Source organism: Thunnus thynnus, chromosome 18, assembly GCF_963924715.1.
Source record: "Thunnus thynnus chromosome 18, fThuThy2.1, whole genome shotgun sequence".
Classification (NCBI taxonomy): Eukaryota; Metazoa; Chordata; class Actinopteri; order Scombriformes; family Scombridae; genus Thunnus; species Thunnus thynnus.
In genome coordinates, this window is record NC_089534.1 from 17979534 (window position 1) to 17995173 (window position 15640).

Sequence of the window (15640 nt, forward strand, 5' to 3'; positions counted from 1 at the left end):
ATGATTGATCTGGATGTGTGTCTAAATTTCTCTTCTGGTTGTATATAATGTAATAAAATGAGTCAAAAGTCTTAGTTGACAGTGCAGCTCTCCAAGAAAAGAGTTGAATGACCCCCATGCCAACATTTGCCAGCCTCTACACTTGCAGACAATACGCTGCTCAGTTCAGAAAGTTAAAGGGTTAGAAGACTAGAAAAGGCTGCATAGCACGGGTGAGAGACAACACGTAAACATATTAGGAACACTCTCATACTCCCCACTCCTTACTTTAGACAATTGTCCATGTGTCACTGCTGTGAATCTCAAAAAAGTTATATGCAAGTCTTATATCTAACTTAGATGTGTGATATCTACACTTAAATAATGATTAACACCTTAGCATGTCCCATTATCTTTAAACCTATTAAAGAAGAACATCCTGTCTTGAGTCTTCTTTTAAATTTAGCTTAATTTCATCAATATCATATTGTTCTCATGGGTGGGGGGATGGGCCACATAAATATCAACTGTGTATCTAAATCAATGATTCAAAATGTGCTTAATTTAGCATAGACTGGGGCACTGGTTAAAATTGGAACATTAACATCATGCATAAACACTCAAATATTGTTGTGATATTATTAAAAAGAGGCACCTGCATATTACTTGCAAATACGTGATGGTATTATTTGAAAAATGCCAAAAAATCATCTTTGGACAGCCTGCTGCACCATTTGAGTGTTTAGGCATCTCATAATTTTGTCTCTAGTCAGTTACTTCAGGAAACAACACAGAATCTGGCAAGATGAACAACATAAAAGGTCACTCACTTGGCATTGCCAGATCCAGGCTTCTTCCGGCGGAACATATTGAGGAGACTGTTGCTCCCGCAGGGAGCTGCAGACTTTCCATCTCCAACATGCATTCGCACCACATCAGATGTGGTGAAGGCGCTTCGGACATTCCTCTCTGGTTTGGCGATGATAATGTACATCTTTGGTGTGAACATGCACCCCAGTGCCACTGTCACACTCAGGCTGACAGAGAAAGATGTGGTTATGATCTTGTAGTTGGAGCCAAAGTAGATGGGCACAAAGGCCAACCAGATGATGCAGGTAGTGTACATTGTAAAGGCAATATATTTAGCCTCATTAAAATTGGCTGGGACGTTCCGTGTCTTGAAGGCATAATAGGTGCAGCTCATGATTAGCAGGCCATTGTAGCCCAGTGGTGCCACCATGCCCACGTTGCTGGTATTACAGATGAGGTAGACCTCACGAATGCTCGGGTACGACTTGATGGGCTCAGGGGGCTCCAGAATGATGAGCGTGATCTCCAGAGTTAGCTGTACACTGATTAACATAAAGGCGATAATCACCTGGGCCCAGGCGCTCATGAAACGGGGCTTCCTGGTGCAGATCTTCTTCTTGCTGCCTGCCAGAATGCGGGCGATGCGGTTAGTTTTGGTCACCAGGGCGGAGTAGCACATGGCAGATGACAGGCCCACCAGGAGCCGCTGCAAATAGCAGGAGGCCACTGTGGGACGGGCAATCAAGGTGAACGGACAGATGTAGCCCAGGAAGATGCCTGCCAAGATGATATAACAGAGTTCTCTGCTGGAGGACTTCACCACAGGGGTATCACGGTACTGGATGAAGATGAAGGTGACAAAGGAGGTGATCAGGATGCCCACGCAGGAGAAAACCACTGCGACTATTGATTCCACATCCGCCCAGTCAAGATACTTCAGAGGCAGGGGCTGGCAGACTGGGGAGAGCAAAGGAGATGTCACATTAATCTTTTGTTGGTAATCGTTTTTGTGCGTAAAAAGCTAAAAGATAAAAGAACCAATGAGCTGAGAGTAGAGAGGTGGGAGAGGGGAGAGCAACACAGATTTGGAGACACTAGGGAAGTCAGGTGTGCAGCAGAGATCATAGTCTTCTAAGCTAGCCTAAAATTGCTTGGAAACGCATTTGCATGTGTCATCATACACATCTCAAATTTCCAGTTCTGTCAGATTTCTCTCTCATTTTCATGAAATGCCAAATGTGTACGTGCAGACATGTGGGTATGTGTGTCAACTCTGTCATGATCCACCCATTGTTACTTGTCATCGAACATGCAGAGGAAGTTTGTAGGGCTTAATGCGAGAAAACTGACATCCCTAGACTTCCCCAGCTTAACAGTCCATAAATTACATGCTGCTGCTAATAGCATTACAGTCACTACCATCACAGGCGAGGCTATGCATGGAGAAACCTACTTCTGGTCTGCCTGCTAACTCCCAATATGTCAAATCATGAAAAATTGGTCATTTTAAAATAACCTATAACTTGTTGCCTCAGGAAGCGTGGATACTTTTCAAATCAATGTGTAAACCATTTATCACACTAAAGTATTATTTAAAAGCACTTCTGCAAAAGCACACAGAAGCACATTTGAGTGGCACTGCAGCAAACTGTTGCCTGTTTTCTTTTGACCACCCACCCAGCTTAACTGAGCCATCAGCTTCACTACGTGCAAATGTACAAGGGTGGCAAAGATGAAATGCACTTATCTGTATCCGTTCTTACAAAATCCTCAAATCCCTTATTCCTCTAAAACCTATACTGTCATATCTAAGCTCTGAGAAGACCTTTGAATAATTCAAAAACAAAGCTCACTCCTCTGCTGTGCCGCCTTTTTGAGGAAAGTCACATAAGACTTTAAGAGAAACAAGTGTCATCATCAAATTATGTAAAAAAAAAAAAAAAAAAAAAAAATTAAAATCCTGCCCTAAATGAGAAAATGAGTGAACATATGGATAGTTCAGCTTCACTCTATGAATAGGATACCAACTCTCTCTATTAGTATTCTCCAGATAGGGACATGTAATGAGAGTGAAGGAAGAATGTCTTTCTCGACAGAATGCTGAAATGTATCCCCAAGCCTCTCATGGCAGTAATAGGATTTTACACCTGGGAACTGAGAGCTCCTCTCAACTCTATAAATCGCTGTCAAAACAACCACTGGGTCACAACAAGGCAAAGAGGAGGGAGGAGTGAAGCGAGCAATGTCACTTTTTAGGGGGAGCAGTGTGGAGGTTGAGAAAGCTATAAGAGAGCAGGGTCATAGGACCTGGATGATGAAGAGCATCAGCGAATGGAGGTGTCAGGGTGTGAAGTACGAACAGGCTTATGGGTGGTGGATGATATGTTTTTGAGAGAAACAGGTTGTCAGATAAAAAAAAAAAGGGTTTGTGTTGTTTCAGTGAGATTGGTGTTATAAGATATAAATGTCCTGACAAGGGAGTGGGCATAGAGGTAGGTTAGCTGAAAGCAAATACATAAAAAGGGTAAAATAATGAGTGTGGGTTGGTTATGGTGTAAGAAATAGGGAATATGGATGAACATTGCTCATTAAAATAAAAATAGGTTGGCTCAAAGTTTCTGACTTTGTGTCTCCTACCTGCCAGGTCATCATCAGGCCACCATCCCAGCTCACAGGCCTTGCAGGTAAACTCATCCTGGACGTACTCATTGTCCTTGCATGTGGTGCAGATCCAACAGCAGCTCACCTCGCCCTTCCTTATCACCTGCAGAGAGGCCAGACATCAATAACAAGAGGTCACAGACATTCTTAGTGACCAGTCACAACACTGAACAAACCATGACACGCACGTGAAGCAACCTAAATAAGTAAACAGCATCAAGAGGATATCTAAGACGAGGTTGGTGTTTGATAGGGAGCTTTCTTTTCTTGAGCCCCAGACATATTGTTAATAAAACAACAAGGCCAGCTGCTTTTACATTCTGCTCCCAGAGAAACTGTTACCAGCGCTCTGATATGTAAAACAGGGTGATAAGTGGGGCAAGAAACAAAAGTAGATAGAGGAGGGAAGCGTGAACAGCCAAGAGAGAGGATGCACCCTCCCTCAGGGCGACTTAGTATATAGCTAGACTGAAAAGAATCGGCCCCGGATGAAGCAAATTAGGGCATTTCTTCAAACTGGGCTCAAAAGCAGCATTTATTATTTAGAAACTGGCCTCTCTTCTCAGCCAGGTAGGGTGAAAGCCACAGAGATTCATTTGTACACCTTGTGCGAACTTAAAATTTGTGTTTGATCTAATATATGTTGTTTTTTAATCGGAACATTTCTCAATACTGTTTAATCAGAGCAAATGTGTGTATTTTTGTACTCAATATATAATTGATGAAGCAGGATACCACAGCAATTCAGAAAGGAGGGCACAGAAAGAGACACATCCTAAAAGTTTTGCTGGCCAGCTGAGGATGTGCTGGGTGATTGCCAAAGAGAGGAAATGGGAAGGGTCAAGATTCATTGCAAGAATGGCAAATCAAATCCAAGCGGTGACATAGTTACCGGTAAAAAAGTTATTTGAGAGCACAGGGGAAATACTGTCTCTGTCTTAACTGATTGCACACTTATTTTTAGCGTGGATCTAGGGATGGCAATGTCGGTCCAAGCTGACATATCTCAACTGTTGGATGGATTGTCATAAAATTCTGTGCAGACATTCATGTTCCTAGAGGATAAATCCTCACTTTGGTGATCGTCTGCCTTTTTATCTAGCGGCACCAGCAGATTGACACTTTTAGGTTCAGAGTGACATGTCCCCCTCAGGTTGAATTGTAGTAACTTTGGTATTTTCTTAACCTTTAACGGCTTTTGTCCAGTACTTGGCTTTATACCTGCAAAACTAATGACATTCCCATTACCTGTTATACATCAGCTATACATCAGTTTTCATGTTAACATGCTGATGTTAAAATTTAGTTCAGTGTTCCTAAGTACAGCCTCACAAAGCTGCCAGAGTGACTGCAGACCCTCTAAGACAACTTGAGGAAAGCATTCTCCAGCACAGACAAAGGTATCCCACTTGTGTTGGCATTCTTGGAAATGATAAGAACCAAAAAAACTGTGAAACTCTTTGTATGTGTCTCACTGGCCAAACATATCTACTTGTTGCCATAGAAAATTGGCTTACTTATAGCAGAATGGTTGTTAAATTAACTCTGCTGGTATTTACTTATACACACTGGCATGGTGTTGAATTAACACTCAGATAGTGTTTCCCCAGAGCCACACAGCAAATTCACCACTGTTAATGGCTATTGATTTTACAGACTTCAGGTTTTTCAGACTAAATGAATACTGGCAAAGTTAATTTAACACTTAAGTATTTGCTCTAAGGAAGATTTGGTCCCTACCTTGATTTGTCCTTTAGAGCAGGCTTCACTGCAGACTGAACGGACCATGTCACTGTTGTTCATCCACAGCTTGTTGTCATCGATATTCAAGATGCCCTCATGCCAGGAGCCCACGTTTATGTAGTCATAGCGACTATCCCCCACGCTCTGTAGATTCATGATGTCATACCTGGTTGGACAGAGGAAGAGACGAAGGACTACTGTAATGAGCGGGAGTTTATTAAGCAAGAAAGGAACAAAAATAAGACCAGATGGGGGACAGAGTAGAACAGGGGGGAATTAAAGATCACAGACAGAGAAAGAGTGTGGAAAAAAGAGATATAGAGGGATGGTAGAGGGAGAGAGTGACAGGTAATTTAATGATAACAATTTCTCAGCTTAGCAAACCTCTTTTCTTATCCAAAGTCACTTGAAGAGCTTACAACCCTGTTAGTGTGACGTCAAGAGCTCATGCCAGTGCACACTGCGGCCTCATTTTTATACTGAACCAGGATGTGCTCCACCTAACCTCTAGCTGACGAAGGAATGACACGGCTGTGTTTTCTGACTGTCAGATGCTGTCTGTTGGACTGAGGAGAGATGAAAGTGGCTGCCACAGCAGACAATCAACTGAATCTGTTCCAGTCCAAACTAATTACATCCTTCCATGCTCAAGATTTATGCGCACATATGTGCATGTGCACACATGCTAATGAGTAGGTGTGAGAGGAAAGAAATTTACAGATTACAACAAGGTTTATGATATAAATTTTCCTGCCTTCTCATACATTCTAAACGCCTTAGTCCTCCCCCTCCTCTTACCTTCCTGGGGTGTCTCCGTTTTCATCAAAATAAATGTCCTCCCCTGAGACTCCTCCAAAGGACGTCTTGAGCAGGTAGTCCAGCAGCCTGCTACCGTCGATAGGGTCCATGGCATTACAGAGCCCTGTCTGCCCCGGGCACATCTCCTTGTGCATATCATGGAGGCCGTGGGCCATGGCATAGATGGCATTGATGACAAAGCCCATCTTACTATCCTGAACATAGTTTTCATGCAGACTCTCATTTCCTGTTAGAGGAGAAAAGAAAAGAAGATCAAAAGGATGGAGGAATTTTGAATTACAATTGCAAAAAGCTTTCTTGTTTGTATGGTGTTTTTGTGCTGTATTCAAAGTGCACTGTGGGGATAAAAGCATAATAAATATTGTGCTGCAAAAAAAACCTGGTGTTTTCCACAATTCATGATGAAATTTGAACCAGACGTGGATAATTTATTGCAAAACAGAGCCCTCTTTTGCAGCAAAATATACTAACATACAAGGAAATCAGAACATGATGTCCTAAGGCGCAATAGGACACAGATGTGGAGAACCATTGTTAGGGAAAATCCAAAGACTGTGGATGCCAAGTAGTGCAAAAGTATTTCATTATCAGGCATCTATAGGCACTGTCCCATAGTCAAGACTCAGATGTTTTTGAGGATGAGAAACTTTAAATAAAAGTAGGAAATGTTACATTTTCTTTTCATTCTTGCATGAAGAGATTTCTTCCAATGTTTAGCAATTAATTTACATTTTGCCTCTTCAGACGGTGCATTCAAAATATTGATATTTCTTGTCTTTGAAATAAACATGCACATACTATAGACAACAAAGGGTGTGATATATCTCAATACATTTTTTTCAAGTGTTTCAGGGGTTTTGGGTGAACAATGTGTGCCGGGTGAGCCATTCCTTTGTGCAGTTTTTCAACATGTAAGGCTGTTTTCTTTTTATTCCTCATACAGTGCTCCACATTAGAGTTTGACTGATGCAATCCCAACTCCAACCAAGAACGTGAGACCACCAGGATCGAGCCATCCCCCCATTTGACAAAAATCGCAGTTTCAAGAAGAGACATTGCAGAGACTGTTGTGTTTAACAAAGCATCAGTCAAACTCTGCCTGTCTTGGAGGAGTCAAAAGCTTACAGAGTGCAGGTGCAATTCCGATAAAAGCCATCACCATAGCAGTGGCTAGAAAAATGCACTTACCACCTTGAAGGTCTTTGGGATAAAAGAAGTTTGTAAAAGTGTGATACAAAACGATAAGAGAAAGTAGAAAAGCAACTATGACTGTGCTGCCATTGTAAGCATACCTTTATTACAAACCACTAATTTATGTTATTTTTATTGTTTATTTGATAGCATGCTGAACAAAACATTTTGATTGCAGTATTAATTTGATTACTTTTTTTTATTTTTGATTGAATTTGTAGTTGAGTAATTTGAATCATGATTTAAGTGCTATTAACAAGAACACAATTTACCGTGATCACCTTTTGTGAGCAAAGGGAGAGAATATTAAGGGAGGAAAACAGAGGAAAAAAAATACACAGTTTTTGTTATTATTCATGAGTTGCGCACTCTGGTCAAATTTAACCCTCTTCTCTCACTGACAGCTAGATGAAAGAACAGTGGATGATGGCTGAGAGCAATACATGAAAAATAAAAGTGTTTGCCTAATTATTACTGCCAAAAAAAACCACCCATCCACCCACCAGAGCAGACTTTCTTGTAGTTCTTGTTCTCCTGTGGATGGCCGGGTAGGCGGCACTGGAAGCGGTACTGCCAGAACTCGGGGAACCAAGGGTTCCTGGTATTGGTGTCCAGACGCAGCTTCAGGTAGTAGTCATCAAAGGACTTGACCACCTCAGACTGCAGCTTCATGGTGATTCCTCCCTCTGCTTCCTGCTCATAGCCCTCCACAACCTCATAACGGTCTGCCCATCCATCACTACAGGAACGAGAGAGAAAAAACAAGAGGTTATGACATAAAGATCACAGTGGGAACGGAAAGATTATGAATAATATTTGAGTGAGAATAAAAGTATGTCATAATTTAATCAGAAACATTGCCAGACAGTTATAATAGTCAGTACTTGTCACTGTAACAAGGGGTAAAAGGGATTTATATTGGGTTGTTGCATATCATAACTTCATAATGACATAGCCATAAAACTTTTCACAAGACCAGCAGCATCAACACCTATAGTAATTTAATTTCACACAACATAAACAACACAGGTTCCAGTAATGCAGCTTTACTAGAAGGACAGATTCTCCATGCCATTCATGATTTTTCATGAATGACAGGGCAGACACTAAATCTTCAAACTGAACTGACTGTACTGACTCACCATTGCCGCCAAACAAATCAGTAGATTTTAGCAGTGGAGCTCCTGTCACAGGTGGCTGAAAGCACCACTGGCAGCTCAGCAGTGATATAGAGTTACTGCCTGGTTAAAAGCTTACTGAAAGACCATGAAAGCCTCATAAATGATCATGATGTTATAACTCAAAGGTGGCAAATAGATGGCTTCTGAGCTATTAACCTTAAATACAGTTCTTGTATAGGCCTATACTGAACATACTAACCTTACTACAGAACTGAAGGCAGTCAGAATCGGGGCTTAATGTCACAGCAAGTGACTGTTCAGCTTAGTAAAAAACTATATTGTCAGTGAATACGAATCTTCGAACTCATCAAAATGATTAAAATAAGCAAAGTGATTTGTAATTTCTACCTCTGAAGGGGCAGTTTGATAATAGAGGATGTGCAGCATGAAAACAGAACCACACAAAAAACGTTCGAACATACAGAGAAGCAAGCATAAACAGCAGTAACATGAAGTAAAAGAAAGTGAAGTGAAGTGGAAAAGCTGTGGGCTAACTCTCATGATTTGTATGTGATTAGATGGAAACTAATGGGCGAGTTCCCATCAAACAACAGCAAAGCATGACGATAGAAAGCCAGAGCACAACAAAACAGCAAGCAGCAAACAGCAAAACTCGAGGTCATGTGTGTTGTTTTCATTTAAATAATGAGATTCCACTACAAGTAGGTAGACTACAACCTCTCCTCTTGCACTATGTTAAATTACCGTGGAAACACTGGCTAGAGGCTTATCTCAAATCCACTGCAGCAATCCTCAATTTAAGAGGATGGAAATCTCAACAATAGCGCCTCGACCGTAATTGTAGGCTTTACACAGTCCCTTCAGCTTGCTTGTTTGTCTGCTTGTGTAACCCTCCGTGAGAGAATTTCTACCCCACCAAGCTAATTTGGACAATGCAGATGGCCAGTGGGCTCTGAGAGAAATGGAAAACACCAGTGGAGGGGACACTGAAAAACAAATTAACAGATAAACAGCAGTGCTCTGAGCTCTACTCTGTCTCTGAGTTTGTGCCAGTGTGAGTTTCTTTCAGGCTACATTTTACTCTCTGTGTCTCTCTGTTTTCCATATGGGCTCTGGGCTACTGCCTTCAAATACCTGCCGCTATTGACAGCTACACACCAATTAGGTATGACTCACCATGGAACCAATTACCTTGCACACATGGGATGTTCAGGGTGATGGATAAGGAAAATATGTGTGTGTGTGCAGGTCAAAGTCTCTGACCTTTCTGTCCACAATTACCATCAGTCAAGAAAAGGGAGGCATTCAACTATTCAGTGTGAGAATGTAAGGAGGGCACCATGAAACCAGTGTGATTGAGCTAGTAGAACCTTCCTCAAGCTAAAAGTCATATAGGTTCCTACAGATTGGGCTGCAGTAGACGGGTGGTACGGAGACTATCCTGAAAGTAAAGCACATGCCATACAGCAGTTAAAGCTGTCTCCTGCTGACCCTGATGTCTGCCCCCCTGGTTCTGGTGTCTTCCTACCACCGATCACATTTCTAAAGGTAAGTGAACTGTCCACTCCGCTTCAAAAATATACTGTAGTCAATTCACTGACCAGTATTAAAGACCATATACACAGTGGGTGGTGGAAATTTAAAGGACAATGCTGGCTTTATTCTACATTTTTCCTACTGTCAACAAATACCATGCATATACCAAAGCTAACACTCAGCTCTAATCCTACTGATTCTCACTGAAGACGTAAATCTTAGTTTGTTTTTTTAAAGGTGTTAAGTAATATACTAAATCAGCTGGGCAATGTAATTTTAAGCAAATTTTACTCAAACAGGAGTAAATAGTGCATTTGTTGGGGACTATTTTCAGCTGTGGATTAATACACATTTTGCACTCTAGTGAGTATTTACAGCACCAGGATGGCGATTTTGACTCAAAATAAACTACCATGTTCTTCATAATGAAGGCACATGTCACCTAGTGTAACAGAGTGGCTCACTGATGTGTTTTTAAATGTTTTTGGACAACAATGTAGTTCTATGGCACAGAGGAATAAGCTAAATCAGGCTTTGGATTCACAGACAATACTTGTTAGTAGGATCAGTTCATTGTTGGTTTTGGTCCTTTCATAGGATTTGTTTACAATAAGAAAAAAATGGAATATCGCCAGCCTTATCCTTTAAATCATATCGAAAAAGGATGTTTTCCACAGGTTGAGAATTGATTTGCTGTGGCTAACCTCAATGCTTGGGGGATGTTCTTGCCAAGGCAGGAAACCCATGACTACTGACAGCTGATAGTCAGTTGCAATACAACACTCCATTCACAAACTGATTTCTGATTGCAAAAGTGATTTTTCCAGTACATGCACATGTGTGCAGTATTGTGGTTTTTCAAAATGACATGACAAAATGACAGTGAACATGTTTAGTAAGGTACATTAATAAATAATATAAATATTTATAAAATTATACACAGTACACACCTAATGTATGCACACAAATTCTGTTAAAGACTTAGAGAGTCTTTGGGCAACAAAGAGAAGACAAAATTACAACAGCAATATTGTAATCTGTAAGATCACAAATCTTTCTTTTTGTTGGGGGGGGGGGGGGGGGGGTCGAATGATATCTGTCTGTTTGTTGTTTTTTGCTGTATATTTAGAAAGAACAATTCAACTGACTCATCCTTTTCACTCTCTTAATTGAGTTTAGAGTCAGAGACACGTGAATATCATTGGCCCCAGTCACATTTCCTTCATTCACTCCAAGTAAATACCATCTCTGTCCCTTCCTCTGTCTGTCAGTGTATGCAGTACAGTTAGGCACACAGACACACACACACACACACACACACACACACACACACACACACACACTATCTTACAAATCTGTGTTCCAAGTGCTTATCATAAACGCACCTTACCTGACATGGTAACTGATTTTAATGTGGTCTTTTCAATACGATTCAGTGTTTAACATATTTGTTCCAACAGAACAGTGGAAAACATATTGGTTTTTAGATTTAAATAAAAAGATAGAGAGAGGAAGAGGAGAAGTGCTGTTCAACACTGTGTTTGAATAATGCACGAGGCATTGAAGACATGCTTGACTGTTCCTCACAGTGGAGTTTGTGATGAAGTAAAACGACATTCCCTCTTCTCGCTCTCCTCTCTCAGGATCGTGCTGCCTGGCAGAACTCCAAACAGCTCATCAAAACAGTCGGGGGCACCAGAGGGATGCCTAATGGGACAAAATCTGATTTAATGTCACCTCAATGTTCCGCAGCTTCACACTGCATATTGGAAGGCCCATTATTACATAACCTTAGTCAGATATAGTCAACGCTGTTCAAGTATGTTATTAGTTTTGCAGTTGTTAGATTGAAGACAGAAAAGGCAGTAGGTGCCAGATACAAAACAACCCGTACCTGAGATGATTACAGTTTAAGAATAATTCATAACATCAACTTTTGTAATTTTAAGAGGACATATCATGCTTTTTGTGATTTTCTGTCATTTATATACTGTTATAATGTTGGATGTCTTTGTGAAACATAGTCAGAGTTCCAAAACTTGAGGTGAATGTATGTAAAATGCCCCCTGAAAGTCAAAGGTCCAGATTTCAACCTGCTCTGAACGCGCCATTTGTAATGTTACCTCTACATCCTGGGAAACAATTCCAAAATAAGGAAAAGTACAGCATATCAATGTCATTGAGTACTTATGGTAAATCCAATGAGTCCTCATAGCTAAAAATCAAAGTAGGTTGTTTATCATTACACTCGTAACCAACCCTGTCTCCTAGACATTACGTATATACTACTAATTTGCAACGGCAAATACTGGACATTCCACACTGATTACAGTTTTTATCAGTATCATGAAGAAACATCATTCATGAACATTAATGAATATATCTGCCAAGACGCAAAATACTTATACTGAGTGTATCTGCTAAATGTTGTGTGTATTTAAGTTGTTTTCCCGACAATATCAACACTTTTTTATGGTTAAGTTTTGGCCATCATAGCACTTTATTATCATGAGTCCTAACATATGATAATTTTCATCACCTAGTCCTTTCCAAAATGACCCATATGATCGTTACTAGAACAATTCGTGTGAGTGATTTTTTTATTTTGACACTTTGACTGTTGGTAGGAGATTGGATGTGAACCATAATCCTAGTCCTCCTGTCTGAGAGGTTTTTTGGGGGTATTCATGGATTGTTTAAGGATAGAAACAAACTGATTCTGCTTTCTAGTGAGGACGGTCTCGCTAAATCCCGCAAATTTAACAGCTGAACTAGGTCAAAACAAACATTAAGACTTACTGGGAAATAAATGATCCCAGGGTGACATATGAGTCAGACCTCCAACCTGTGAATGATCCTCAACTGACAACAAACAACACATTTATTTGAGGCATGGTAGCACCAGATAAGGAAAACTTACAAGGCTGAGGCTAATCTTGACAGCATAAACTAAATTTTAATTTATCTTTTCTCTTTAACTTTCCAAATATGCATCATAAATCATTAAATTCAGTATTTATCTCTGCAAGTAACGTCTATCCCTTTGATGCCATCTGCTTAATAATGGGATGTGTATATTTTGATGATTTACTGAGACTTGATGATGTGTGGCATTGTTTAGAGGAGCGCAGCACATCAACAGCTAGATAATTTATAGAGTCGTATACAACAGTGAGTAGACTGAGAGCTCCCCCGACTCTCCCGGATGATCTAGTTCCAGTTTGATAGCACATTTGTATATTTATGAAGCCATGAATTAATTGGCAGGGCAGAGATTTAATCACATGCGCTGTTTCCCCTGGAGGATGAATGGGAAGAGTTACTTTAAAAAGAGGAAGGGGAGGAAAGGGGAGTCAAGAGTTTCCTAATTGCTCTATACGAATGTTGAAATAAAAGTTCAGGTAGTTAATGAGAAAACTTTTAATCTGTCTGTCGTTCACAGACCACAAGAATGTCAACTGGTGTAATTATGAGAATTACATTATCGCAAAAAGTGAACTCAATCAGTCTTTCATTGTAATGTAAATCACATACGCAGTTATTTTACCTCTATCATAACTTCTTATCTCTGTTTGTCTTTGTTGTTCATTGCCCATCTATCTCTTTTTTGGTAGGAGAAGTATTATATCTATGACCCGTACTGAAGTATTAGCTGAAAAATGTACTTAAGTATCCAAAGTAAAACTACATATTGGTAGAATTTCCTGCTCCAGAGTTATAATATTATTACTGATGCATGAAGGTGTCCGCAGCATTTTAAGTTTTTGTGATACTTACATTTATCTGACTCTCAAAGTCTCTTATTAGCTTTAAAAATAGTTTTGAAGCTAATAATATTTGATGTGAATAACTGCGTCAAAGATTTATGATGGATTATAGAATTTAGGTTCGCCTACACGATTTCTGCTACAAAATGCATGTTTTGAGGATTTAGAAGGTGTCAAATATGACAGCTCATTACAGAACAGCAATCCTACTAATCAGTGAAATTTCTCAGGTTTTTGATGTAACTGACAGCAACTGTGGGGCTTACAACAGCCTAATAACCAATAAATAAAACAGGATGAAACTGCTAAACTCTAACTACAAATCTTTGCTCAGGTTTTTCTCCAACTATGTCACTAACCTGTCTGACTTCATGGGAGTCAAGGATCAAAACCTAGAATGTGAATAGTTTACATAAGCATCACAACCAGTAAATAACAGCCTTTTCCCTTGTTAAGGTGAGTGGGACACAACCAAACTATGATGCCTATTGGTTCATTTGCAAGCCTTACCTACAGTAAACAGTGGGTGCGGGCTGTTACTTCCACTTTATATTCTGTTGGGTAGTTTGACCATATTTTAAAAGATGAACATATGTTTGGAAGGTTTTAGTCTGAAAAGTAATTAGTGATTACAGCTGTCAAATAAATGTAGTGAAGTAAACATTCAGTATTTCCCTCAGAAATTTAGTGGAGTAGAGCAAAAATATAAAGAAGCATAAAATAAAAATACTCATGTAAAGAACAAATACCTCAAACTTATACTGATGTACATTACCTGAGTGAATGTATTCAGCTTTTTTCCTGTTCATCTCTCTTTAACTTCACACAACAGGAGCTCTTAGGGGTAAATTTTGATTTTGGCTCGGTATTTATCTCTGCACTGATCCCACAACATTCTTAATTAATTCTAAACATTACAGCTGGCAGTACAAGAAATAATCATCCTCCTCAGCTGAACACTAATGCTCCATCTCCAAAACTCTCTCTCTCTCTCTCTCCTCTCTGCCTTTACCTCTCTCTCCCTGATTTCCTCCACCATTTCTCTTGTTTCTGTTATTCTGTGGAGCTAAAAAAAGGAGTAGTGGTGGCTTGTTAGCTACATGGCGGTAGCAGCAGGACTCTCTTGAGGTGACACAGAGGGCCCTGGGTGAGCCGGAGAGTCTTTTAAAAGCCCATGCAGGCTGCTTTTACTTATTCATCATGCCCCAGTTTGAGTTGGGAGATCAGTCTCCTCTACATTGACAGTGAACATTGCTGGGAGAAAATCCTTTTTGCTTTTTACTATCAAGGGGCGTCAACTCACTACTAAACCCCATGACAATGTCTCTGCATCAAATATTAGCAGCAGCAGTGACTGATGGATGACAAGATCTTATTATCAGTTGGTTGATTTAGTGTAAAACCTTAACATAAGGCTGCTGAAAACTCCCTTATTGCTCTCTTATTTGTTTTTGGCATTTTTCAGTTTCACTGAGATGAAGGTATGAAGTCCCATTGATCTCCAACTTCTATTCTAGGAGGCAACAAATGTTTTCATTATTGACAAATCAGTTTATATTTTAGTCTATAAAATGGGGAAAAATGAAAAGTAGAGGTCCACACACTGGATTTTGCAAACTCCCACAAATGTAATGATGCAATGTTCTCTGCTTTTATCAGGCAAACATCCATGGGAACAAAAAACAGGCTGCGTATGTGGACAAAAATGACAGCTCCACCTATAATTAGGAGCTCAAACATACTGATCTGAAACGGTTTACCACACATCATGTAGGCTTTACAGGACATACTTAATACACATTTTTTGCATTGTTGCCCATTTTCCAAAACCCAAAGTTGTTCAATTTACAATGATACAAAGCAGAGAAAAGCAGCTAATCCTCATACTTCTGAAGCTGAAACCAGAGAAAACTTGGCATCATGTATTGCGTAAACGATTCATAGATAACCTAAATTGGTAATGATTAATTTCATTTCAGCACTGATCTATTG

The 15640-nt window shown here is 40.0% G+C and overlaps 1 protein-coding gene across 2 annotated transcripts in view; it reads right to left on the minus strand.

Annotated features, from left to right (window-relative positions):
* Window positions 1–15640, minus strand: part of grm1a (glutamate receptor, metabotropic 1a) — a 31059-nt gene that overhangs the window by 3349 nt on the left and 12070 nt on the right. For both annotated transcript variants that reach the window (XM_067572878.1, XM_067572879.1), the window contains exons 3-7: window positions 7707–7942; window positions 5992–6238; window positions 5191–5359; window positions 3427–3553; window positions 810–1746 (exon numbers count right to left, since the gene is read on the minus strand). In XM_067572878.1, coding sequence (XP_067428979.1) covers window positions 810–1746; window positions 3427–3553; window positions 5191–5359; window positions 5992–6238; window positions 7707–7942 — 1716 coding nt within the window. The remainder of the gene's footprint in view (window positions 1–809; window positions 1747–3426; window positions 3554–5190; window positions 5360–5991; window positions 6239–7706; window positions 7943–15640) is intronic.